At 43.9% G+C, this 25,458-nt stretch overlaps 1 protein-coding gene across 20 annotated transcripts in view; it reads right to left on the bottom strand.

The window, feature by feature from the left end:
• Nucleotides 1–24,993, bottom strand: part of DLG1 (discs large MAGUK scaffold protein 1) — a 257,330-nt gene extending 232,337 nt beyond the window's left edge. For 10 of the 20 annotated variants that reach the window (XM_075571128.1, XM_075571129.1, XM_075571130.1 and 7 more), the window contains exons 1-3: nucleotides 24,459–24,992; nucleotides 20,640–20,771; nucleotides 819–985 (exon numbers count right to left, since the gene is read on the bottom strand). In XM_075571128.1, the coding sequence (XP_075427243.1) occupies nucleotides 819–985; nucleotides 20,640–20,771; nucleotides 24,459–24,477 (318 nt within the window). In that variant the 5' untranslated portion in view covers nucleotides 24,478–24,992. Of the gene's footprint in view, nucleotides 1–818; nucleotides 986–20,639; nucleotides 20,772–24,458 lie in introns of all 20 variants that reach the window. The other 10 variants (XM_075571131.1, XM_075571138.1, XM_075571139.1 and 7 more) reach the window with 3 other exon arrangements.
• Nucleotides 24,994–25,458: the final 465 nt, after the last annotated feature.

The following is a 25,458-nucleotide window of genomic DNA, read 5'->3' as shown; positions in this document are numbered from 1 at the left end:
TACGGGCAAATCAACCTGTAAAAAAAAAAAAGTGGTATAATAATTACATAGGGAGCATGAAATACTCAGCTGACATGTAGTGAATGAATCAGGAGTCCTCGATGATATATAACTCCCATTGAGCAATCGATCCTATAGGTAAGGACATCAAGCTCCCTCAGAAACAAGGCACAAGGCACAAGAATCCTAAATCAAAAAAAGTTTCTTTGAGGTCTCATATGCGTCCGCCACAATCAACGCGTTTCGCCCATAGGGTGGGCTTCTTCCCGGAGTGCATCCATATGTATGTATGCATGCATGCCTTTATTTGATAATTAGCACTCTTTAAATCCTTCAGCATGTTTACACAGTTAACAAAATAAAAAGGCAATCATAGTTACTGCAGTCTTTATATGTTCTGCGTATTGCTTCCATAACATTCAAAATCTCAGCAATTTACATTTGGACGCTTGCAGTAACCACTGTTGGGTACGTTAATTAACGCTTTTTTTATTTTTTGCACAGAACACTGTGCAAAGTGTGTTTTATCCCAAACAGAAACCAGAGATTAAAAGGAATGGAGGAGCGCCACAGTGCTGAAGGTGTTCTTGAATACACAGTCTAGTTCCAACATAGGCAGCGTATCTTGGAAATCAAAACAAGTTTCAACCAGGATATACAGTTGCACATATACTTTTCTAATCCTAAATGGACAAACAACCTGCAAATACTCCGATCATAAAATTAATTAACAGGCTCCAACCACACATTCATTTTAAATTATTACTGAGCCCGTCCTAAATATCAGCAGTATGCTATAACAGAAATGAAATGCCTACCTCTATACTCTGACTAAGGCTGCTTGGCAGGGTTTCTGACGTTACGGTTGTGCTCGGAAGGCAGGAGAAATCCCAAACATTCACAGGCTGTGCTGGTTCAGGCGGTTTAGAGTTGTCAATACATTTGGGATTGTCCAGTAAGGTCACTTCATAAAATTCTTGTATATCTGAAATATTTAGAAAATGTTTGCAGCTGCAATAGCATTGTTTGAATATAATTTAAAAAAATTTGAAAAAAGTATTCCAAAATTGAGAATCAATTTCATTATAACCCCGTCAGAAATACAAATGTGCACCGAAATTGCAAATTTTTGGCAATAGCACAGTTTTGCATGTGATTTCCCAAAATCCCTGGTGGCAGTAGAAGCACAAAAATAATGAGGGAAAGCAGGGTTGCACGGCTGCGAGCAGTGTGAATGTGTTCACAAGTGATTTTTATTTGGTGTTAATAGCAAAAACCTGTGGATCAATGTAACTTGCACATTATTCCTGATTAAAAAAATAAAACAAGCTGGGGCGCGCGCGAGCGAGCTAGGGAAGCTCCGTGCACTCCGCCACTAGAAAAAATTATAACCCGTGATCGCCGCTCCGATCAGCCCTGCGAGAGACCGCACCAGTCTGGGGAACCAGCCAACAGGGAAGGCGCAAAAGAAACGCTGGAGCCGGGAACCCCAGATCTCTCCCGCTACAGCCGCGTACAGGTAGCGGAGAGGAGGAATAAAGATGGCGCCATTGAGCACACAGGAGCGCGCAGCTGCAACAGCCAGGGAATGTGAGAGACACGTTGCTGGACTTGAGGGGGACATGTTTGACAGAAAGGCCACCCAGAGAAACTCGGCGGAGAGGACTACAGCAGAGGAGGAGGCAGTGGGGAGAGCTGTCCCTGACAAAGAGCAGAGTATGGAAGAGGGAGATACAGTAATTACCAAACAGGACCTCCAGAACATGCTCAGAGAAATGCAAGCAGGCTTTCAGTCAGCTCTAGATAGAGCTGTAAAGGAATTTAACACAGAAGTTTCTTTATTGGCTTAAAAAACAAATTGGCTAAAAAAAAAAAAAACTACGGAGATTGAAAATAAAATGGACATTTCTTTACAAAATCAGGTAAATACTGACAATGAGGTCCTGTGTTTCAATGAAGAGATAAGAGCCATGAGGAATGGTATAGACCCAGGGTGGGCAACCCTGTCGCCATTCGCCACTTGTGGCGAATTGGCAGTGAAACTGTGGCGAACAGGGCCGCCGGGACTCCCTGTGGAGGGGGAGGGGGGATTTCTAACTTTCCTAACAGGCGGCAGGGGGAGATGATATGCTGCGGTGGAAGATGGTGTGCGGCACCGGTCTGAAAGTATTAGCCAGTAACAATCACTTGAGTGAGAGTCAGGGCAGGACTGCAGGGGAGGTGCGCCATCTAGCAGCCTGACCCGGAACTTCCTGTCTGCTGCTACCTCACCGCTCCTGCTCTGACTCAAGAGATTCTACTACCGGACAAGGAAGGCATGGATGGGAGGACTGGGAGAGATGTGAGGGGGGCTGGGAGAGATGTGAGGGGGGCTGGGAGAGATGTGAGGGGGGCTCTGGTCTCTCTCTCCCCCCCCTGCCACATGCAGTCATGTTCAACTGAATAAAAACATTAAAAAAAATATATATATATATAATACATAAACACAAAACATCTCCCCCGTCTCCCTTCCCCCTCCCCCTGGTGGGAGATAATCTGTTACTAAAAATTTTGAATCCCACCACTGGGGGGAGAGGGGGTGCTTGATGATGGGTGAGATCAAGGGTGCTGAGGGAGATCAAGGGTGCTGGGGGAGATCAAGGGTGCTGGGGGAGATGATGAGATGGGTTAAATAAGATGGTGATGAGGGGGGGTTAAATGAGATGGTGATGATGAGGGGGTGAGGAGATGATGATGACGAGGAGGGTAGTGGTGGTGGCATAAGAGGGGGGTGAGAGGAATGAGGGGGGTTGCGGTCTGAGGGCCGTTCTATAGTGCGTGCGGTTATAGTTGGCTGAGGTTAGTCAGCCTCTCTATAATGGTGCCTCGCACGGCAGGGAGCATGGAACCAGCCGACAGGTGGGAAGACGAGGAAAATAAAGATTTTACGCCACTACCACCACTGAAATGCGTGTGTGTGTGTGTGTGTGTGTGTACAAAGTTAATAAATAATTTATTAAAGCATTTCTTTATTTGTTTCAAATGTATTTATAACACACACACACACACACAGTATCTCACTCGCTCACAGCATACACACAAAGCATGCGTCACGTGCGCACACACTATAGAACGGCCCTGAGAATTGATCAATTTGTTCAAACAGTGTGTTTAAAATTTTCGCATGCGCAACATAATACCTCAATTTTTACATTGTGTGGCTATTTTCACTTCTAATTCGCCACACCTGTGGCTACATTGAAAAATAGGTTGCCCACCCCTGGTATAGACGATCTGGAGAACAGAGAGCGATGGCAAAATTTACGAATTCGTCATGTCCCTACATCGGTCTCCGCAGAAGCCCTCCAGTCATACCTCAAGAGACTGTTTACATCTATTGACCACCAGTTACAAGATGGCGATCTTCTAATGGACAGAGCACACAGAGCCCTAGGACCGAGTTTGAAGACCCCAAAAGAAGCAGAGACTGATCTGAAGGCCGTGCCTATAATGCCGATGGCAACATGGCGGGTGACGTCACCGTCGCCACCGGCGAAAGTTATGTTTCGCCGGGCGGCAGGGTCGCGGGATTCCGGCAATTTGATTTGTTCAAGGGCCGTCACGTGACGCGACAGCCCTTGAAATGAGAAAATTTAAAACAACTTATCATAATTTTCTTTTCCTGGAACCATGGCAGTGGATACCTTTGGGTTAATCCCTTCTCACTCTAGGTAGGACAGGAAATAGACTTTTGCAAGTAGGCCATATAAGGCCCCTCCCTCTACCTGCACTTTAGTCTTATGATTCTTCCATAGCTGAAAAATATAACTGATAGGCATTAGACATTCATAGGGAGGGTAACTATGTGCCCACTGCCATGGTTCCAGGAAAAGAAAATTACGGTAAGTTGTTTTAAATTTTCTCCTTTCCTGATCACCCTGGCAGTGGGCACCTTTGGGACATACCCAAGCAGTGACAATTTTAAAGGAGGGATACAAGAGAAATAAAAACCACCAGTTAATGCCTTTATCAGTTTGATCTTTATTAATACACTTTACCCTTATTTCACTACAGATTGTAAAACTCTACGCCCAAAGCTTGCGTCAGCTGAAGATCGTACGTCTAGTCTGTAGTATTTCAAAAATGTATTGAATGAGGACTAGACTGCAGCTTTGCATATCTGTCCTGGTGTAGCTTGGCCTTTAAATGCCCATGATGTAGACATGGCCCTTGTAGAATGAGCTTTAATGTTCAAAGGTTTATCTTGTCCTTTGCTTTCATAAGCTTTTTTAATACAATACACTATCCACTGAGAAATTGTTGTCTTTGATGCTGCTTGACCTTTCTTTGGTCCCTCTGGTATGATGAATAGTCTGTCTGACTTTCTGACATCTCGCATCCTTTCCATGTACACTTTTAGGTATCCCACCACATCTAGTTTGTGTAGTCTTTCTTCTTTCTTGTTCTTTGGATCTGGACAGAATGACGGGATCACGATTTCCTGATTCATATGGAACTGTGATACGACCTTTGGCAGGACTTGATGCACTGGTCTGAGAACTGCCTTGTCTTGATGTATGACTAGGAATGGTTCCTTGGCTGATAGTGCCTGTAGTTCTCCCACTCTCCTTGCTGAGGTGATTGCGATCAAAAACGCCATTTTCCATGATAACCATCTCAACCCTATCTCTTGTATAGGTTCGAAGGAGGTGCCGTTAATACATCCAATATTAGAGACAGGTCCCATGTCGGTACTCTGTTTTTAATTTGAGGTCTTAGTCTTTTAACTGCTTGCAAGAACCGGATGATTAATCTTTCCATTGCCAGATTTCTCTCCAATAAGGCTGATAGTGTAGACACCTGTACTTTGAGAGCTGAGGCTGAGACCTTTCTCAAATCCCTTTTTCAAGAACTCCACTATTGACAATTCTTGGTGAGAGGAAATTGTGTCTCTCTTTTGAGCACCAATCCCGGAAACAAAGCCAGATTCTATGGTACACTTTTGATGTGGATCCTTTTCTTGCGTGTAATAGGGTCTGAATTGTTTTGTCTGAACAACCTTTCAACCTCAATGTTTCCCACTCAGTCGCCATGCCGTCAAGGCCCATTGTTTGGCGTTCGGATGGCATATTGGCCCCTGTCGCATAAGTCCTTTGCGATCTGGTATGTGCCATGGTATATCCACTGCCAAATTTACCAAGTGTGTGAACCATGGCCTTCTTGGCCAGAATGGTGCTACAAATATCACTTCTGCTTGGTCTTCCCTGATTTTCCTGATTGTTTTCGGAATTAGAGGAATTGAGGGAAACAGGTATGCCAACTTGAAGTCCCATTTGAAACTGAGAGCATCTGTGTTTTTTGCACTTGGATGAAACTGCCTTTCACAGTAGTTCTTTACTTTGCGGTTCTGATGTGTCGCCATGAGATCTATGTCTGGCTGACCCCATCGCTCTACCAGCTCTTGAAACACCTGTGGGTCTAGTGCCCATTCTCCTGGGTGTATAATGTTGCGACTTAGAAAGTCTGCTGGTACATTTTCCAGACCTGGGATGTGTACAGCTGTGACCTCTGATAAGTGGCCCTCTGCCCAAGAGAGGATTTCCGCTGTGAGATTCATCAGCTTTCTGCTCCTGGTTCCCCCTTGTTTGGCTATATACTTTACAACCAACTGGTTGTCTGACTTTATCTTTATATTGCCACCATTTATTTGGTCTTAGAAAGCTTCCAGGGCCCTTTGTACTACTTTTAGTTCCAGCAGATTTGATGGAAGATGTTGTTCCTGGTTTGTCCAGGTTCCTTGCACCAGTGTTTCTCTCATTTAGGCACCCCAACCTGCGTTGCTCGCATCTGTTGTGATTCTTTTCCACTGGGTGTAGTGTCCGTCCTTTCCCCAGATTTCGGGTATCTTCCCACCACTTTAACTCCTCTTTTGTGCGTGGGTGCAACAGGATTCTTTGTCTTGTATCCTTGTGGTTCCCGTCATTGTTGTAAAAAATTGTTTTGTAATGGCCTCATATGGAGCGCTGCCCATTTTATGACGCTTAGTGTTAAAGCGAATTTCTCTAGAAGCTTTATGCATTCTTCTGCTGAAGTTCTGGTTGCTTTCCTGAGCTTTCTCGCTTGCAGTGCCATGTCTTGCCTCCTTGTGTCTGGCAACCTCACCTCTCCTTTTGCCGTGTCGAATTTCACCACCAAAAACTTTAAGCGTTGAATGGGTACTAGGTGACTCTTCTCTGTTTATTAACCAACCGTGTTGTTCCAAGAAGGTTATGACCATCTCCTGGTCTTGTTCTAATTTCTCCCGACTTTTTGACTTTACCAAGATGTCATCCAGGTATGGGTATATTTCTACCCCTCTTTCTCTCATTTCTGCCACTAATGGGGCTAGAACTTTGTAAATGTCCTTGGAGAGGTCGCCAGATCGAATGGCAGTGCTGTGTACTGATAATGATGTTGGTTCACTGCGAACCTTAGGAATATTTAGTGTCTCCTTGATACGGGCACATGTAGATAAGCGTCCCTTAAGTCTATCGATACCATCCAGTCTCCTGGTTGTACATCTTGAATTTCCTTATTTTCAAGAATGAATTTACCTTTCTTAGGTCTAGGATTGCTCTGCAATCTCCTGAAGACTTTTGTACTAGGAATATTCTGGAATAAATTCCACCTCCTCTGTCTTCCTGAGGTACCTTCGTTATTACTTCTGCTTGTAGTAAAAACTGAATTCATTTGCCTTCTTTTTGCCTTGGACTGTACACTTGTTAGGCATATATTTCTTTTTGCCATTTCTTTGAACTCTATGCTGTACCCCTGACAAATGGCCTGTATTGTTTGGGCCCATGTTGCAGAAAACTGCGTCAGTCTTCCTCCCACTGGCAACTGCTGGGCCCTTTGACCTTCATGCGAATTTGTTCTTGGCAAATGATTCTCTTTCTCTGGCGCCTTGAAAATGCCGGTTATGACCGCCTCTCCATGCTGTTTGCCTTGAAAACGATCTGCCAGGTCTGTATGTTTTTTTGTCTCCTTGTACTGATTTCTATTAGACTGCTGGAAACCAAATCTTCTGTTCCTGTTTTCTTGGGGCAAAAAACTACTCTTACCTCCTGATGCTTTTGTTATTATAGCATCCAGCTTGTTGCCAAACATGAATTCTCCCTCAAACGGTAATCCGCGTAAGCTATTCTTTGACGCTGCGTCCGCCATCCATTGTCTGAGCCATAACGCCCTTCTCGCTGACACAGCTAAGGCCATAGATTTGGCTGCTAATCTAACCGCATCCAAAGAAGCCTCCGCTATGTAGTCTGTCGCCCATTTTACTTCAGATAGCGCCTTTAGGATAGAACTTCTTTTTACACCTTTGTCTAGTGCCTCCTCTATATTGGCAATCCAGATACGCATTGCCCTTGCTGCCGATGTAGTTGCTATGGCTTTTTTAATACGTAATCCATTTTCCTATCCATAGTGTCCTTCAAGGTTGCAGATTCTTCTATTGGGATCGTGGTCTTTTTTACTATTCTAGATATAGAAGTATCCACCTTTGGGCTGACATCCCAAAATTTGCCTCTTCTTGTGGAAACGGACATATTTTCCCAAATCTTTTAGATGTAAATACTTTGTCGTCTGGCCGCGCCAGTTCTGATTGAATAATGTCCTTGATCACCTGATGTATAGGAAAAACTCAACCTTTTTTTCTGTCTTGACCCAAACAGTTTATCTTTCCTGTGGGTCAATTCTTCAGAATCTTCCAATCTAAATGCAGTGTGTGCACAGCGCACAGCAGAGAAATGAAGGAGAGCAGGTCTGACAAAAATACACTCTTTAATGGAAAGCCCTAAATAGAGGGTTGCAACCCTTTGCACTTTATCAAGAAAGTTTAAATGCTAAAGCCTATCTCATGGCTTTGATGAGCGGGTCCACCATTTCTACATCAAATTCAGATTCATCCTCCTGAATATCTTGATCTGATGAATCCAATTCACCTTGACACCTGAAAGCATTCTATGTCTGATTCGTCAGATGAAAAGCCTTTTCCCTTATCCAAACTGGTTTAGGATCTTGACCTTTTCTGCATAGGGTTAACTGCCTGTTGAAGAGCAGCATCCACACTCTGCTTAACTGCCTCCTTCATTAGTACAAGCGAGGTGCTCATCTGCTCGTTAGAATCCCCAGCTGCTGCCTTAAGACAATCTTCACGCAGTTTCTTTCTTATGCTGCAGGAATTCCCCAGTACCCTTAGAAGATTCTGCTTCCGGAAGGGTAACCACTGAGCAATGTTAATAAAACAAAATAAATACTAAATATATACCCTAAAGTATATAGATCCTCTCTCTTTCCCATGTAGTACTAAAACTAAGGACTCACCTAGTCTTGGGAACTGACCTTTTTAGGAGTCTCCATATCCAGCACTTGGCTTCTCACTGCTGAGCGTTCGATGCTGCAGCTTTTCTTACACACACACACACACACACACAGTGTGTCCGTCGCTTCCAGTGCTCGTGCACGGCTTGCGTGTCTGTGCACGCATCCGCCGGCCGGAACGTGACGCGCGCGCTCCCGTGCACTGTTCCCTCTACCGCAGCGTTCCAGACGCTAGTGCGGTCAATCTGAGCCGTTTTTACGGCTCGAAGCTGTGGCTGCTTCCCCCCCGCGCGCTGTACCGGGCTCCTGGGGGTTTCTTTACCGCATCGTACCAGACACTAGTGCGGTGAGTCTGAGCCTTCACACGGCTCGCAGCTGCAGCTGCTATGCTCCCCCTCCCTTTGTGTCGGGTTACTGGGGTTTCCTTGTAAGTAAGCCTCCACGGCCCGCGGCTGTAGCTGCTCCCCCACCCCGCGAATGTATCAGGTTCCTGGGGGTTCCCCCGACTCCTGGGGGTCTCAGTCTTGCCACCCGCATGGGTGCGTCGACCGGAGCTTCAGGGCAGACAGGTTGAGGTCACTGGATCGCTGCACAAGGTGCAGTAGGGGAGTCCTTTAGAAAATAAAAAATCCTACTCCTAGCTGTGAGGACAGGAAAAAGACTAAAGTGCAGGTAGAGGGAGGGGCCTTATATGGCCTACCTGCAAAAGTCTATTTCCTGTCCTACCTACAGTGAGAAGGGATTAACCCAAAAGGTGCCCACTGCCAGGGTGATCAGGAAAAATCAAATTTTGCCGGCTTCCAGTTTCCGCTCCGTCGCCGTCACGCACGCGGCGGCAATGTATTTGTTTTCGGGTGACGTCGCGTCGCCGGCACTATAGGCGCAGCCCAAGACTCCACCAATATGCAACCAAGGAAAGGATTATAAAAGGCTGCAGAAATAGTGGCTCAATTGAATTTGAAAACAATTCCATCCAGATCTTCTAGGACCTGTCCAGGGTGACAATTGAGGAGAGGGCTGCGTTCAGTGACGGCGGTGCTCCAGGATAAGGGTATTAGTTACCGGTGGGCCTTTCCGTTCCGCTTGGTGGTAAACCATGACGGCAGGCAGGTCTCCCTCTGTTACCCCAAGGAATCAGTATATTTTCTGTCAGTGCAGGGTCTGACTCCCAAGGAGGGCTCAGGCCAGCACCAAAGACCACTAGAAGATAACATGGATGACGATCGGTCAGCTGAGGGCACGGTTGCCCGGAGATAAAAGATTCAAGACCGACGGCGGCTTTGAGGGACTCTCGGCGAGTCTGCAGCCATCTCCTTGACCGGCAATCCATGGCAACTCAGGGAAAGATATCCCGGATGTCTAGCTACATTTGTTTTCTCTTTCCACTTTTCTCCCGTCTCCCTCTATACTTTTTCCAATCTATTACAGGGACTGTTTAATATATGGTTTGGAGTCTCCTGCCTGCTTCTTGGGTGCCGGTTTGCTACAACTGATCGGCGGATGAAACCGGTGTATACACGGATTGAGTGACCCGGCGATGGGTGAGGGGGCCTCGGACCCAAAAACTTAGAAGGGCTGTTTTTTTTCTTGTTTATTGATACATAGCACACTAAACCCCACCGAGAAGCCGAGAGCAAATTCCAGCTCAAAAATTCTAAAGTTAAAGATATTGAACACTTAAAGATAAAATGTGAAACCAGGTTTTTATATTTCTAACCGGAAGTCTATCCCTATAAGCAGTGTTCGACAAACCTATACATTTGCTCACCCCGGGCGAGTGGATTTAACCCCCGGGCGAGTAAATATTGGCCCAAGCAGCACACGTTTGGTACTAGGTGGCGAGTAGATTTTTTTGTGTGGCGAGTAGATTTTTTGGTGATTTGTCAACCACTGACTATAAGTATATATTAACACGAAAAGTTTTATACATTTATTTGTTCCACGGTTGTTAGAAATTGATGTGACTCTTGGGCTCTGTTATATTCTAAATCAAGTTGTTGCGAGATGAACTACTTACTACTGAATTACCCAGGGATTCGCTCACAAATTGGAGACTCACTCAAATTATTTTCATATCAACAATAGCTCTGTAGAATCAACATCAATACTATGGGAGTCACATAAAGCCACGATCAGAGGACAGTTTATCTCAATAGAATCACAAAGAATGAGAATAAAGATTAAAATGACAATAAAAAAAAAATTTACAGGAAAAATTGTAAAATTAGAGCAATCACATAAGAACCCATCGAGGAAAATGTATAAAATCCTTACCCAGGCAAGGGAGTATCTTAAGAGGGTGCAATTAGAGGAGCAGAGAAAGCTCTTAAGTGGGCCAAGCAAACGTATTATGATAAGGGAGATAAGGCGGACCGTTTATTGGCTAATAAACTTAGAGGGATCAGGTCGAGAGCATAAGTATTAGGTTATTAGGTCCCTGCTACATTTAGGTTAAAAGGGGGAGAAGTGACTTATAACCCCTCAAAAGATAGAGGCATTTGCTACATTTTATACGGATCTTCATGATCGACAATTCAACTCCGAACGTCGGTGTGTCCCGCCCCCCCACGGCTCTCATTGGCCAGTGCACTCTAACCCACTCACACCACAGGAGATGTGGAGGAGAGGAGATGTGGAGGAGGGGAGATGTGGAGTAGGGGAGCTGTCTGGAGCTACGGGAGGGAGGCAAGTCTGTATGGCATGGATGAGAGGGGGGGGATTAAATGAGACGACGAGGAATGATGATGATGGAATGAGAGGAGAATAAGGAGGGGTGAGAGGATGAGGGGGGTTGCAGTCTGAGGGCCGTTCTATAGTGCGTGCGCTTGCTGCGCCGTGTGCGGCAGTTATAGTTGGCTTAGGTTAGTCTGCCTTTCTAGAATGGTGCCGTGCGTGCACGGCAGTGAGCGTGAAACCGATCGACGGGGGGGGGGGGGGGGGTCAAGATGAGGAAAAGAAAGATTTCGCGCCACTACTGCCGCTGAAATGTGTGTGTGTACGTACAATGTTAATAAATAATAAGTATTACTTTATTTATTTCAAACTTATTTATAAACACACACACAGTGCCTCACTCGCTCACAGCATACACACAAAAAGCATGCTTCACGTGCACGCGCGATCGCACAGGCTCGGGCGCACACTATAGAACAGCCCTGAGAATTTATAAACTTGTTCAAACAGTGTGTGTTTAAAATTTTCACATGTGCAACATAATCTCAATTTTTACATTGTGTGGCTATTTTCACTTCTAATTCGCCACACCTGTGGCTACATTGAAAAATAGGTTGCCCACCCCTGGTCTAAATGATAATCTTATAGACATTTTGATTGAGGACCAGACTGCTACCCTGCAAAATTTTGTGGGCAATAACCGAGCTTTCACCAGCCATGAAAGCGGCCATTGATCTGGTAAAATGCGCCCATAGACATTCTGGAGCCTGCCTTCCTTGAACAGCATAAGCCTTGGTAATACCACTTTTTATCTAATGACCTATGGTTGCCGCTTATCCCTTTCTTACTCCTGACGGGATAACCAAGAGTCTGACTTTCTGAATGACTGACCTAATACGAATTATTTCAGAAATTGAAAATGAGACGATTGCTCCAGAAGGCTCAAAACTTCTTGTTCATCCTTGCTTTTTTATATATGCGACTGCTGTCGAATTGTCTGACAGAATCAGTACATTTGTTCCCTCTAGATCTTGAGCTAACAAAATATTGCCTGCATTATAGCTTTTATCTCCAAAATATTGGCTGGGGTATTATGAGATCAGGCAAGTCATTTTCCCCGAGATATTTTTGTCCCAAGTTGGGCTCCCCATTCTGTGTCATTTGCGTTGGTCGTGACCCACTTGTAGCAAACAACCTTGTTTCAGAATGTGGTCTTGTTCCCATCATTGTAAGGAAGCATTTACCTTCTCTGGGATCCATATTGGCTGAAGAGAACCCATTTGCCAACTGTCCTGTTGCTCAATGAAATTGACTTGGACAAGAAGACAAGGATGTTCCATTTATGACCTGTATGGCTGATGAGAACTTTCCTAGGATAGTAATGCATTGACGTTCTTGAAGCCATTTTTTGCTTCCGATTACTTTGACCTCTTAGATCCTCTCTCGAAATTTGGAAGGGAAACAAGGCCTTGGGCCGTATTCAACTTTATGCCCAGGAACGCTACCGTCTCACGTTATTAGTTTACTTTTTTCTAAATCGATTAGCCAACAAAATTATTTTAGCAGTTCTATTACTGTTGTGAGGTGCTGCAGTAAAATATATTGGTCATTGGCCTTTATAAAAATATATCATCCAGATAATGGAATATATGGATTCCTTCCATTCTGATTTCAGTTATCAGGACATTCGTGAAAACCCTTGGAGAAGTTGCAAAACCCGAAAAGTAATGCCACAAACTTAGGAGTGTCCTTGCAATAGGTATATGGATACAGGCATCCTTTAGATCTACAGACAGCCTCCAATTTCCATGGCCTATTGCGGCAATCAGTAAGTTCAACTATTCCATGTTGAACTGTATTCTGTATAAATATATTGACTAAGTCCGACACCGCACTTTAGGTGTCATTTTTCTTTTGGATCAGGAACATTAAATCAAATAAATTCCAAGTCCTCTCTGAATTCATGGCACTGGTCTTATAGCCTTGCTATTTAACCGCGCTCCTTCACTCTGAGGGCTCAAACTGCCTCCATGCGTTTTGGAATCTTTGAAGTGTGAAAATTGCATTTCTGTGGCATTTCCCTGAATTCGCAAAAAAAAAAAAAATTTTTAATGTAATGACTGCTCCCCGGTCTGTAGGATCTCATGTCTCTGTAGGCCACTCTTTCATTTTGCCCAGATAGAAGATTTGCACGCCTTACTCTTCTCCCGTGGAATAGAATAACACTTTTGCCACCAGAGGCTCTCAATGGCAACCAGTTTCTGCCCGAAGAATAGATTACCTTCAAATGGAATCAAAGATTATTCTTTGAAGATGCATCTGCAAACTAGGCTCGTAGCTGCAAGGCTCTTCTAGTACCGATACAGGCAATAAATCTGGCTGCCAGTCTTACGGAGTTCAGCGATGCCTCTGCAAAGAAATCTGTAGCTTGCTTCATCTCAGAAAGCGTGTTAACAATAGAGGCTCGCTTGACGCCCTTCTCCAGAGCTACAATGTTGCTGATCCACAACTTTATTGCCCTGGAAATAGCCGTGGTTGCTATTGTCACAGGAGACCAGCACTTGTTAACACTTTTTACCTTCTGGGATCATTCACTAGGCAAAACAAGGTAGTGGAATAAAATTAGGTTTATTCGGGTGAAACCCGCAGACACAATAAATACACAAATTACACACTTACTAGGGGACTGGGGGATGAAAACTAGTCTCAAATTAGGTGGAGAGCACCTGCTTCGGAAGGCTTACCTGGCCGGGACATCCTCCCGGGCTACGCAGTAGTCTTTTTGGGGAGACCGCACAACCACGATCGCTTCGTTCTATTTTCAGAACTTGGTCCTCGCGTCTGACAGTCTCAGCTAGGCAGGCTTTCCCAGCTCCAAAAATGAAGCTGGTTGCTCTGCTATTCGGAACAGAGCAACTTTGAGAAGCCCGTCAGCGCCTCACTGACTCAAGCCAAAAGATCATCTGGTTCTCTGATCGGGCAGTCTCCTTACATAGAACAGCACGGTCTATGTTTAAGATGGAAAGCAGACTAGCGATCAATCAGCCAATCAGAATGGGGCTCGTCTGGCTGCCGACATCAGAGGAGGGGGCATGCCAAGCTGGCTCAAAAAGCCGGGCGAGTGAAAAATATGAAAATCGGCCAATGGGAAACATACCTACGAATAGCGGTTTCCCTCAGCCAACCCATTGCCACCCGCTGGGCAGGCTCCACCAGGACTAGCAGTCCAAAAGATGCCCCAGTACTCCGGACCTGGTACTCCACCCTTCCCCGCTCCCCAAACAGTTCTCACCTCCGATCTTCGATGTGTATGCAAACATCCGGCACCAATGCAGATGCCTGGGCTGACTGTATAGACATTAATATAGTTTCATAAAACACAATAAACTGTTATTAAACGTACCAAATATAGGGGAACATATCTGTGGGGGAAATGGGACGGGGATATTTGTGGCTAAAAACCAGGATTCTGGGGGGACACTGTGCAGCCCCGGTGTAATTCTACTCGCGTACCCGCAGACCCTGCCTGCACGTCGGATAGAATTTACGGGACTACCGATAACTTTGTCCCCCGATCCCCTACATAAGTTCTGGATACATTTTTCACTCAAATATCCCCCTTGAAACGTACACTTCCGAAATCCCACGTTTATTGCATAAGGGGAAACAGGTAAAACACATCAGGACAGGTTTTCCATATACATACAGTGTCCCTGGCTTATAGTGCTACTTAGCTGCCAGGGACCCACGGTTTTCAGGGGTAACCAGTCGGGCTTCACATTTATCATGAAGACAAGCTACCCCCTATCGTCATAGCCATTGCTGGCCTGCAGAAGGCTGCCACAAACGACTTGCTTAATGCATTCTCCATGCATCAATCCATTCAATCGCGAAAAGATGCAGCATCATCTTCTGGTAATCTTTTGTTGCGAACCTACTAATAGTTGCATTCACCTCCAGAGTGTTAACCTATACATCCGTCACCTTTAATTCGAAAAGGGTGCATCAGTGTAAATTTCCCACTGATTGATATCTTCTTATAAAAAAGGTAGGGCCCATTCTTTCTTTATAATCTCCTTGATCATCTCGTGGACCGGAAACATCCTCAACGTCTTCCAAAAATACGATTTTTGGAATTGGGGAGCTTATATTGATAGTAAATTTCCAGAATATCTTTTACTGCTTTTATCAGCGGCTCAACCAGATCGAGATCAAAAGATGATGGATCATCCGTTCCAATATCCTCTTCAGATGACTCTGGTTCCCTCTCAAACATCTTGTACTCGCCCTCCTCTTAATCCTCTGATGACATAATTGGCCTATCCAGACTAGTACAGGATCTGGGCCATTTGTGTCCTCTGGCTCAGAACTGAGATGCCGCAGCTTCTATGCTCTGCATCCTTCATACACGCAAAGAAATTCTCCATGGGTTCTGCAGATTCTCTGGCAGCTTCTTTAAAGCAGTCTTCTCAGAACTTATTGCCCTCCAGCTCTGGCTGTCGCACGCAGCACTGTATTTTGGTCTTTTTACCCTCTTATTTCTTTACTGCAGGCTCAACCAGTCTTGCAACCGCTTCCTCTGATTGGATGCCTGATACAAGATTCTTGAGTACTGGTCTCTCTCTCCTTTATAAACAATTTTTTTTTTCATGTTCAATAACCAACTCCCATAGCTTTTGTAATAGTAGTCTTAGAGACAGACTCCATTGTAGCCATTAATTCCAGTTCCAGGTGAATCCAACAACAACTTATTCTGTGACTTGTTCAGTTCAGGGCAGCACTGAACGCTCCATGCTGCCTGCCTCTTGTATTTCCTAGTTTTGTCCCGTGGTTGCGCAAGGTCACGATTGCGCAAGACTGGCATCTCTAAGCTCGCGTTTTAGAAACTTAGGCAGACGCAGCGAGTACCTGCCTGTGCAGGCAGCCAGTTGCTCATCAAGACCTGTCCCCTATGCAGGACTGTTTTCCTCCACTGCTGCCTGTGCGGCCATTGCAGCATGGCCTGTTCCAGGCTTCGCCCGACTGCCAATCACCAGGTGTGCGAAAATAAGCGGGATAGAGACTAAACTCCTGTTGATTCAACTAAAAAAAGCAGTTAGGTATGCCCCAAAAACTTCTAGAAGAAAATAACTAAATAAATCCCTACCTCTGCTAGTAGGACAGAAACTACATGGAAAGGAGGGGTGTGACTATTTATAGGACCACCTACAGGTAAAGAGTAGTTTCTGTCCTATCTCAGCTGGAGGGTGGGACTTAACCCATTGATGACCTCTGGGGGGGGGGAAATAAAACAAAGCACACCCCCTAATAATATCGTTTTCTACAAGTTGGTCAGTTAAAGCAATGACAAAGTTCCAGTCCACTTAAAAACCACTCTTTTAAAACCTTTTTTTCCCCATTTCATAACAATAACCAAAATAGGGAAATGGGGTAACATGTATTGTGTTAATCATGTACCACATGTGAGTGTGCATGAGATTAAGACCTTTGGATATATTGCGGTCACTGCAACTTTGATGAAGTCTTGTCTTGATCCACTGAAAAAGTAACTACAGTATGGGTAATTGACTCACATTTCAGCTTGTACTACATAAACCTAGAATGTATACTCCATCATAGATACTTTTACATAATATGATGGAGATAAAACAGTAACAAAAGGCAACTGTACTTAATTAAATGTAGATAAATTAGTGGAATCCTTTAAGGAGAAGGATTTAGGAGAGCTTGTAGACAGCAGGCTTAGCAATAGTGCCCAAAGTCATGCAGAAGCTGCAAGGGCAAACCAGATCTTATCTTGCATCAAACGGGCAATGGATGGAAGGGAAGTAAACATAATTATGCCCCTTTACAAAAGCATTAGAAAGACCACGCCTTGAATATGGAGGAGTAGAATTTTGGGCACCACTCCTTAGAATATTCATTATGGAACTAGAGTGCCACCAAATTAATAAAGGGGATGGACAATCTATTTTATGAGAGGCTAGCTAAATTATATTTGTTTTTACATTAGAAAAGAGGCATCTAAGAGGGGATATGATAACTATATACAAATATACTATGGAAAAATGTGTCCACTCCCAACTAAGCGATTACTATACAAAGACCCTAGGATTGCAGCGGTGCACAGCAAGTAGAGTAGGGGACCAGCAGTGTAAGGGCTAAAAATATTTTATTAGAGTGACATGGTAACGAGGACAAACACTCTGACGCGTTTCGGACAAAATGTCCTTTATCAAATTCTCTTTGATAAAGGACATTTTGTCCGAAACGCGTCAGAGTGTTTGTCCCCGTTACCCTGTCACTCTAATAAAATATTTTTAACCCTTACACTGCTGGTCCCCTACTCTACTTGCTGTGCACCGCTGCAATCCTAGGATTTTTTTCAAGCAAGATAACCAAGCGTGATGCACGCACCCTGGAAGCTGCTACACCGCGAGTATTGTTTTTCCCCCTCATTCATGGGGATTGGCTGACCGGCAACAGTGTGACAGTGAGGACATCCTGCCCTGTGGAGTCTTACAAGATTATTGGTATGTCAACCCTTTAATTTACTCTGTTTTATGGGCATTCAAATACTACAGAAGAATCACTGTTCATCATACACTGGGTCCAATACTCTGTTTAGCTTTATGTGCTTCCATTTACCATGATATGTGGATTTTGATGTGTTTATACAATGATTTCATTTATGTCTGAACCGGATTGAGCACTGCTATTGGGACTTGTGCCCTAAACTTTCTACTATACAAAGACAAATTTCCCTAGCCAATTCCAATCTGGCTTTTGCCCCAAACACTCTACCGTAACTACCCTGCTAAAAGTTTGCAATGAAATCCAGTGTGGAATGGAACGGGGACAACTCACAGGTGCAGTATTCCTAGATTTTGCAAAGGCTTTTGATACTGTTGATCATGCTATCCTGCTTAACAAACTCCAGAGCTCTGGAATAGGGAAACATGCTTTAAACTGGTTTCAGTCCTACCTATCATGTAGATCCCAACATGTGTCCATCTCAGGCTAACTCCAATCCCCTGGATATCACCTGTGGTGTCCCGCAAGGCTCTGTTCTGGGGCCCCTACTCAGTGTTCATCAATGATCTTCCCACAGCTTGTAAGGAAGCTTCAATACACATGTATGCAGATGACACAATCTTATATGCACACAGCCATAGCCTTTTCCGACCTTGAACACGTACTTCAGTCTGACTTTTTGAGACTCGAAAACTGGATTTCCCAAAACAAACTGTTTTTAAACACTGACAAGACTGTAACAATGGTATTTGGGACCAAGACTACATTTTTAAAGCTTCCAGTGACCGAGCTTCAGATCAGAACCAAAGCTAACACCACCCTAACTCCTGTTACTAGTTTTAAATACCTGGGCATATGGTTTGACTCCCACTTAACATTCGGAATGCACATTGATGCCCTGACATCCAAAACCTATTCAAAACTAGGTGTACTTTACAGGAACAAATCCTCCCTAAGCCTGCTGGTCAGAAAGCATATTGCACAGCAGATGCTAATGCCAATTATCGACTATGGAGACATAGTATATGGCTCGGCACCCCAAACCCACCTTGGCAAACTTGACACCCTCTACAATTCAATTTGTCGTTTTGTTCTCCAATGCAACTACAACACACATCACTGCGAAATGCTCAAAGAACTAGATTAGTCATCACTAGAGTCTAGGCGCAAAGTTCATCTTTCCTGTCTTGCCTTCAAATACTTTCTGGGCAAGCTACCCACCTATCTGAACAAGCTCATCACCCCTACCACATGCAGCACTTATCATCTGAGATCTGACTCCAAAAGACTGTTCATGGTCCCAAGGCTCAACAAAGCATCCGGCCGCTCCTTCTCTTACCGTGCACCCCAAAACTGGAACAACCTACCGGAGACTCTCACATCCACCACCAGTTTAAGTTCTTTCAAAACTAAGGCTGTCTCACATTTTAATCTGGTCTGTAACTGTTACATATGCCTATAATATATATTATCTCTAACTGTGCATGCAATGTATTGTATATAATGTATACCCTGTTCATTTATTTAACTGTATTTGTAACCATGTATTATTTGTCATATTAACTATGTCCAGGACATACTTGAAAACGAGAGGCAACTCTCAATGTATTACTTCCTGGTAAAACATTTTATAAATAAATATATTCAGGACAGTACAAGGAGCTTTCAAAAGAACTATTCATCCTAAGGGAAGTACAAAGGACACAGGTTAAGGTTGGAAGAAAAGGAGATTTCACCTGCAACAAAGGAAAGGGTTCTTTACAGTAAGGGCAGTTAAAATGTTTAATGTGGAATTCATTACCCATGGAGACTGTGATGGCAGATACAATAGATTTGTTCCAAAAAAGGTTGGACATCTTTAAAAAAATGAAAGGTATACAGGGATATACTAAATAATTATACATGGGAAGGATGTTGATCCAGGGATTAATCTGATTGCCAATTCTTGGAGTCAGGAAGGAATTTATTTTTCCCCTTATGAGATATAATTGGATGATATTTCACTGGGTTTTTTGTTTGCCTTCCTCTGGATCAATTTACTGTAATTAGGGATATAGGATAGAGGAGGGGTGCGCAAACTGTGGGGCACGAATTTATCTGGGGGGCCGGAGCATGGCACTTCAAAGGCCCAGCGCTCTTTCCCAAAGCATTTCAATAAAATGCCGGGGGAGCGCGTGCACGGCTCTGTAACCCACTTACCTGGACTCCAGCGGCTTCAGGCAACGCGTCATATGACGCCGCGAGGTCACATGACGTCAGAAGACGCCGGACAAAAAAAAAGTAAGAGTAGAGCAGGCAGGGGGCACAGACTAAAGTTTGCGTACCCCTGGGATAGAATATCTGTTGTCTAAATTTAGCATTGGTTGAATTTGATGGAAGTATGTCTTTTTTTCAACCTCATTTACTATGAAACTACAGGCATACCCCGCATTAACGTACGCAATGGGACCGGAGCATATATGTAAAGTGAAAATGTACTTAAAGTGAAGCACTAACTTTTTCCCACTTATTGATGCATGTACTGTACTGCAATCGTCATATACACGCATAACTAATGTAAATAACGCATTTGTAACAGGCTCTAGTCTCCCCGCTTGCGCACAGCTTCGGTACAGGTAGGGAGACGGTATTGCTGTTCAGGACGTGCTGACAGGCGCATGCGTGAGCTGCCGTTTGCCTATTGGGCGATATGTCCTTACTCACGAGTGTACTTAAAGTGAGTGTCCTTAAACCGGGGTATGCCTGTATGTAAACGTGCTTGGGCAGAGTAGGTTGAAAAAGGTAAACAGTGTAGAGTGTATGTACTTTCTAATACAAATTATAGTAATACGTTAATTTAAAACCACCCCACCCCCCCCCCCCGCAAAAAAAACAAAAAATTTTAAAAAAAAATTAAAAACACACCACATGCACAAAATTAAAAACTACTACATCAAAGCAGATTAATAAACATACCAAGTACATAAAATAGGTGGTCTACTGACTTTATGGACCCACCAACAGTAAAAAACAAAAAAAAACATGTATTCAACAATAAGATTTCAAAACTGGAAACAAATGTTATGCAGAAGTTGAAAATGTGCAGTCAGACCTACCTATCAAGGCTTGGAAAAGGTTACTCTGGAAGATTCCAATGACGCGCTCAACAGACTTCCTGAGCTGCTTGTCCTCGGTTTGGTTCAGTTTGGAGCGGTACTCTTCTAGGAGGGTTAAAGCGCGCTGTGTATCTGCATGGGGAAAAAAATAATAATACATTTGGTTCTCAAAATATTATGTACAACACGGATTAATGTTTTATTGGGAGTCCAATAAAAATAGGAACACAGCCTGCAAAAGAAGGCAAGCGAAATGCTACTTTTTACTTGTCAATCGAGATGCAGGAACATGTTCACTTAAAAAGTTCCTGCAAATCTTTTTAAAATATACAAATTTGCTAAATGTTGAAGAGAAGGCCATTTGTACTAATTAGCACTGCCCAATTTAAACATGTGAATCGGCCAAAGTCAAAGTTTTTGGTATCAATGTGCTTCAAGTAAAATATTAGCACCTAATTTCTGCAAAGTTTAATATTGTAATTCAACCAATGTCTAGAATTCACCACATTTTGCAAACTCACTTGAAGTAAAAGTAAAGTGAAACTGCCAAAGAATACACACTTTATACAGTACTGTCATATCACAGCATGTCTGTCTTTCTTTAAATGTAATTTGAACACATTCAAAGACATTTGTTCCAATGCACTTCAACCCATTTTGAAATAGAAAGTTTTTTTTTTTTTTTTTTAAATAAGATTCAAATTGTACCATTTTACTACAACGTTCCCCAGAAAATGTGAGATTCAGATACCATCACTGTAATGGAGCTTAGACTGACAGAGCTCCTAACATACATACTTAAATGAGCATGTTTTGTAGGTAGGTATATCAGTTAAAAGTTACCAAAAGTATCGCTCTACAAAACTGACGGTAGGGGGTAACCAAGCTCTGAAATAAAAGGTTAAGCCCGTTTTTGGTTACTCCTATTCCGAGAATAAGGGTTCAAGAGAGTTAGCTCGAGCCCAGTAACAATGTATGCTTCAACTGTACTTAGCGCAATTAAAGTATTGTGTTTTTACGTTTCCGGGCATGCCAGCGAGCAGGGATTGCTAGGGGATGAGTTTCAAGGGGGATTTTGCTGGATGAATGGTCAGAATGTGCCTAGGTAGTCGGGATCCAGAGTTGTCGGTTCCCCATAAAATGTGCGCAGGAATCATACCCGATTACAGGTAGGCACATTGTCCTGGCAATATCTCCCCTTGAAAACGCAAGCACGACTCACCGCTAGGGTACCGTGCTTCATCAGCCTGAAAGATAAATGGGGCACAGGGATGAATAAGTGTCCCTGTAGCCGAGGGGATCCCTAGGTTAAGGGGGGTACCCCAGTTAGTGCCCAGGTAGCCCAGAACCTGTATTTGGTTTGTGGGTGCCCCAACCGTATATAAAGGTTGTGAGGGGACTCTCAGAGTCCAGGCTAAGTCCAAAAGATAGTGTGTGGGGAATAGTGTGTGGGGAATAAAGGCTGATTGGAATAAAAGTACATTTTCCCATTCTATTCCCCATACCCAGAGACTTAGGGATGTATTAAACAATATTTTATTAATGCTGTGTTAATACTGTTACGTACTGCAATGTGCTGGGACTTTCGGAACCGATGTCCAAACAGACTGTCAGGGCTAACCCATAGGTGCCAGTAAGTCTGCTGGACTTCGGAGTTCAAAGTAGCCAGAGATGCCAAAAGGTATGAATGCCATTTGGGTAGCAGGGAAGAGCTCAAGTACCCAGGTCCAGGGAACAATGGCAGTCATCCGGGCTGCCATTTGCTCTGCCAGATCGAGTGGAGCCGGACCCAGCGGGTGGCATTGAGATAGCCAGGGACAGAGGTGGCAAACTTGCCCATGTCCCTTGGCAATTTGATATTTCACGCTGACACAGCTTTTCAGACGGCTTGGCTCCGATTGGCTGCTGAGAACGTTCCCATGCGATGATTGGCTGCTGAGTTTCATGAATGAAGCTCAGAATACTTTAAGAAATGTCTGAGCCAATGAGATGAGATTGGAGATTCCCAGAAGAAAGCGCGGACAGGCTTTTTAAAGTTGCTCTTGCGTGAATAGCAAAGCAACCGGCTTCGATTTCAAGCCAGAATAGCCTGCCTGCCAGATTCTAAGTCCCGACTTTTGCGACCAAGTGCTCAAAATCGAACGTAGCGATCGAGGCAGGGATTCGATGCCGATTTCTGTTCCAGAGGATCGGGGGTTGCTCGCGGTCAATAAAGTCCAAGTTTTCAGAAGAGAAGGGAGCGGTGGCACTTCACGCCAATTTGGTAATCAGGAGATTTTGGGATATGTCCCGGTCAGGGTAAAACTCTCATTTAGAGTTTCCTGCATCTAGGAAAGTCTAGGTTTTTACCCCAGACCTCTGTATTTTGTGTATCATAGTGTGTAAGTGAATTTGTGCGAATAAACTTCAATTTAATTTCATTACCTTGTTTTCCTCAGTGAATGATCCCGGTTAAAAAAGGTGTAAATTGCCTGGTCTCCCATGACAACAACCATGAAAAGGTTTGTGTACATTTGCTTCTGATGTTCTAGCAGCTGCTATTACTCAATATAAATACACATACGTTTCCTTTTAAATTCCAGATCACAAAAATCACCTTGAACAATGGCAAGTAAACAAACTCATTCTTTAAACTTTATTGAAGATTGTTGTTATTTTATCTTAAATCCGACAGACACAGAAAGAGCAAGACACTTTTTGGGGGGGGCACTTGACACAGTGTCTTAAAAGGTCTCATCCTTGTATTTCTTGGCTTCAATGACACCATCGAACAATATGATGGAAGTGGCAGTGTTAAACTAAGTAAACCAGATATGTAAACAAAAGTGAAAGTGAGGAAACCCCCCAGTCAGACACAAAATAGCAACTGGTGAACTTATCAAGACAATGTCAGAAACAAAGGATTATATCATAACAAATAAAGTCTATTTTTATGTGACAATCTGGACCCACAATGCCCCCTTTAGAAAATTCCCATAGTTACATGAAATCCCAATCAATATTACTTTTAAAAAAAAAGTTACAATTACTAAAACCCACAGCTCTGCTTATTCCGAAAGATGCCAGCTAGCCAATAGCTACGTGGACATCATGTCCTCTTAGAATACCGCACATGAAACGAGACACTATACCATTTAACACCTACAGAGCTGGAAGCAATTCCTACCTATTGCAAACCCTTGTGTGTATATAGGAGTTTGCAGGAGCGCAAATGCTTGGTTCCATAAATTCATCCATATAAAAAAAGGTAACCACACAAGGGGGAATATATTCAATAATAATGCAATTCTCAATCTTTACATGCATTGGCTCAATAATTCCCTGGGGATCTACTTTGGACATTCTATTGCAAACCCAGTAAATAAATATTTGGAACAAGGAGTAGACGGATATAAAATGAAAAAATATATATAAATATTAAATCTAAAAAAAATTACCTTTATAAAAATCAGTCTCACCCATAGTAAAGAAACAACATTTGACAGATCTAAAGTGAGCCATCATGCAAACCCTAACATGTAACATCCCCACACAGTGACACCAATTGCAAACATTACATGCTGTATTTGCTGCTTCACAAAACCACTCAAGTCACTGACAATAAGACATTGCTTTTCTTCCTTGTATTATTGCTCTTTGCTCTTTTACTAAACACCATGCCCAACAATATTAATGTCACTTCTTGACACAAACACACCATGCAGATTTACCCCCAGCACAGACTTGGAAACCAGCGCTAACTCCCAAAGTATCTTATACATGAATCCAGCTGAAGTTGTCAGCAAACAGGCAGAAGACAGAGTGACACCGGACACACACCTTGTTTCCTGACAGGCATGGTGCAAAGCTGGAGGCGCAGCACCGGCGGGCGGGAGGCGCAGCACCGGCGGGCGGGAGGCGCAGCACCGGCGGTCTCTGCCCCACGGGACACCCCGAACAAACTTGGATTCCCTCAGCTGGACACACCGGATAGTTACCCCCTCCCGTGCAGCAATGGGAGAGTCTCGTCCTATTAGGGACACCCTCCTCTGGACTGCTCCACACACAAACAGGGGGGTACCAACGTTCGCTCTATATAATAAATATATCCGTGCAGACGGACAGGCAGCTGCTCCCCCGCCCTCACACACACAGGGGCACAGTGGGGGAGGCGGGGCGCCGAACTTCGCGTCTTCTCCTTGCGCGGATATTTAGAACCAGCGAAGGTGTAAAAAAAAAAAATAAAGTTTCACTTCTTGTTTTTCTTCTTTGCGCCTTTTATTTGTTTCTCTCCTTGTCTCTTGGCTCCCACGCCCCCTACCTCTCCCCCACCTCCGCCGCTTCAAAATCCCAAACTTTCCACCAAAATGGCGCCCTGGAGCTGGAGATCGCACCACGTGACCTGTCTCCACCAATCAAGAGTGAGTGCGGGCGCTGGGGGGGGGGGTGATACCTTGGCGTAGTGGGAGGGGAACGCGTGGAGTCTCTTAAAGGGGAATGGTGGGCGGGTGGGGCCGCCCGTGACGTCACGTCTCACACCTATTTAAAGGAGCAGTCCCACCCAGGATCGTTACTCTCATGCCAGACATTGGCTTTGAAACAGGTCATTTGAGGCTCTTTCGTTATTTATTATTTATTTACATTTTCAAACATTACAAACTCGATACAAGTAAATGAAAGAAAAAAATAAACATGGTGAATGCTGAAGGAATGGAACAATGCGTACAGGATTGTGAAGAAAGGGTGTATAGGCAGGTTCTCTCTACTTGCAAAAGTGACAGTGAATCACTATTATAAAGTGTAAATCATAAAAGTGCACAAATAAAAGTGCCTTATCATA

Source organism: Ascaphus truei, chromosome 14 (genome assembly GCF_040206685.1).
Source record: "Ascaphus truei isolate aAscTru1 chromosome 14, aAscTru1.hap1, whole genome shotgun sequence".
NCBI classification, from domain to species: domain Eukaryota; kingdom Metazoa; phylum Chordata; class Amphibia; order Anura; family Ascaphidae; genus Ascaphus; species Ascaphus truei.
This window is presented reverse-complemented; position numbering and strand designations above follow the sequence as displayed.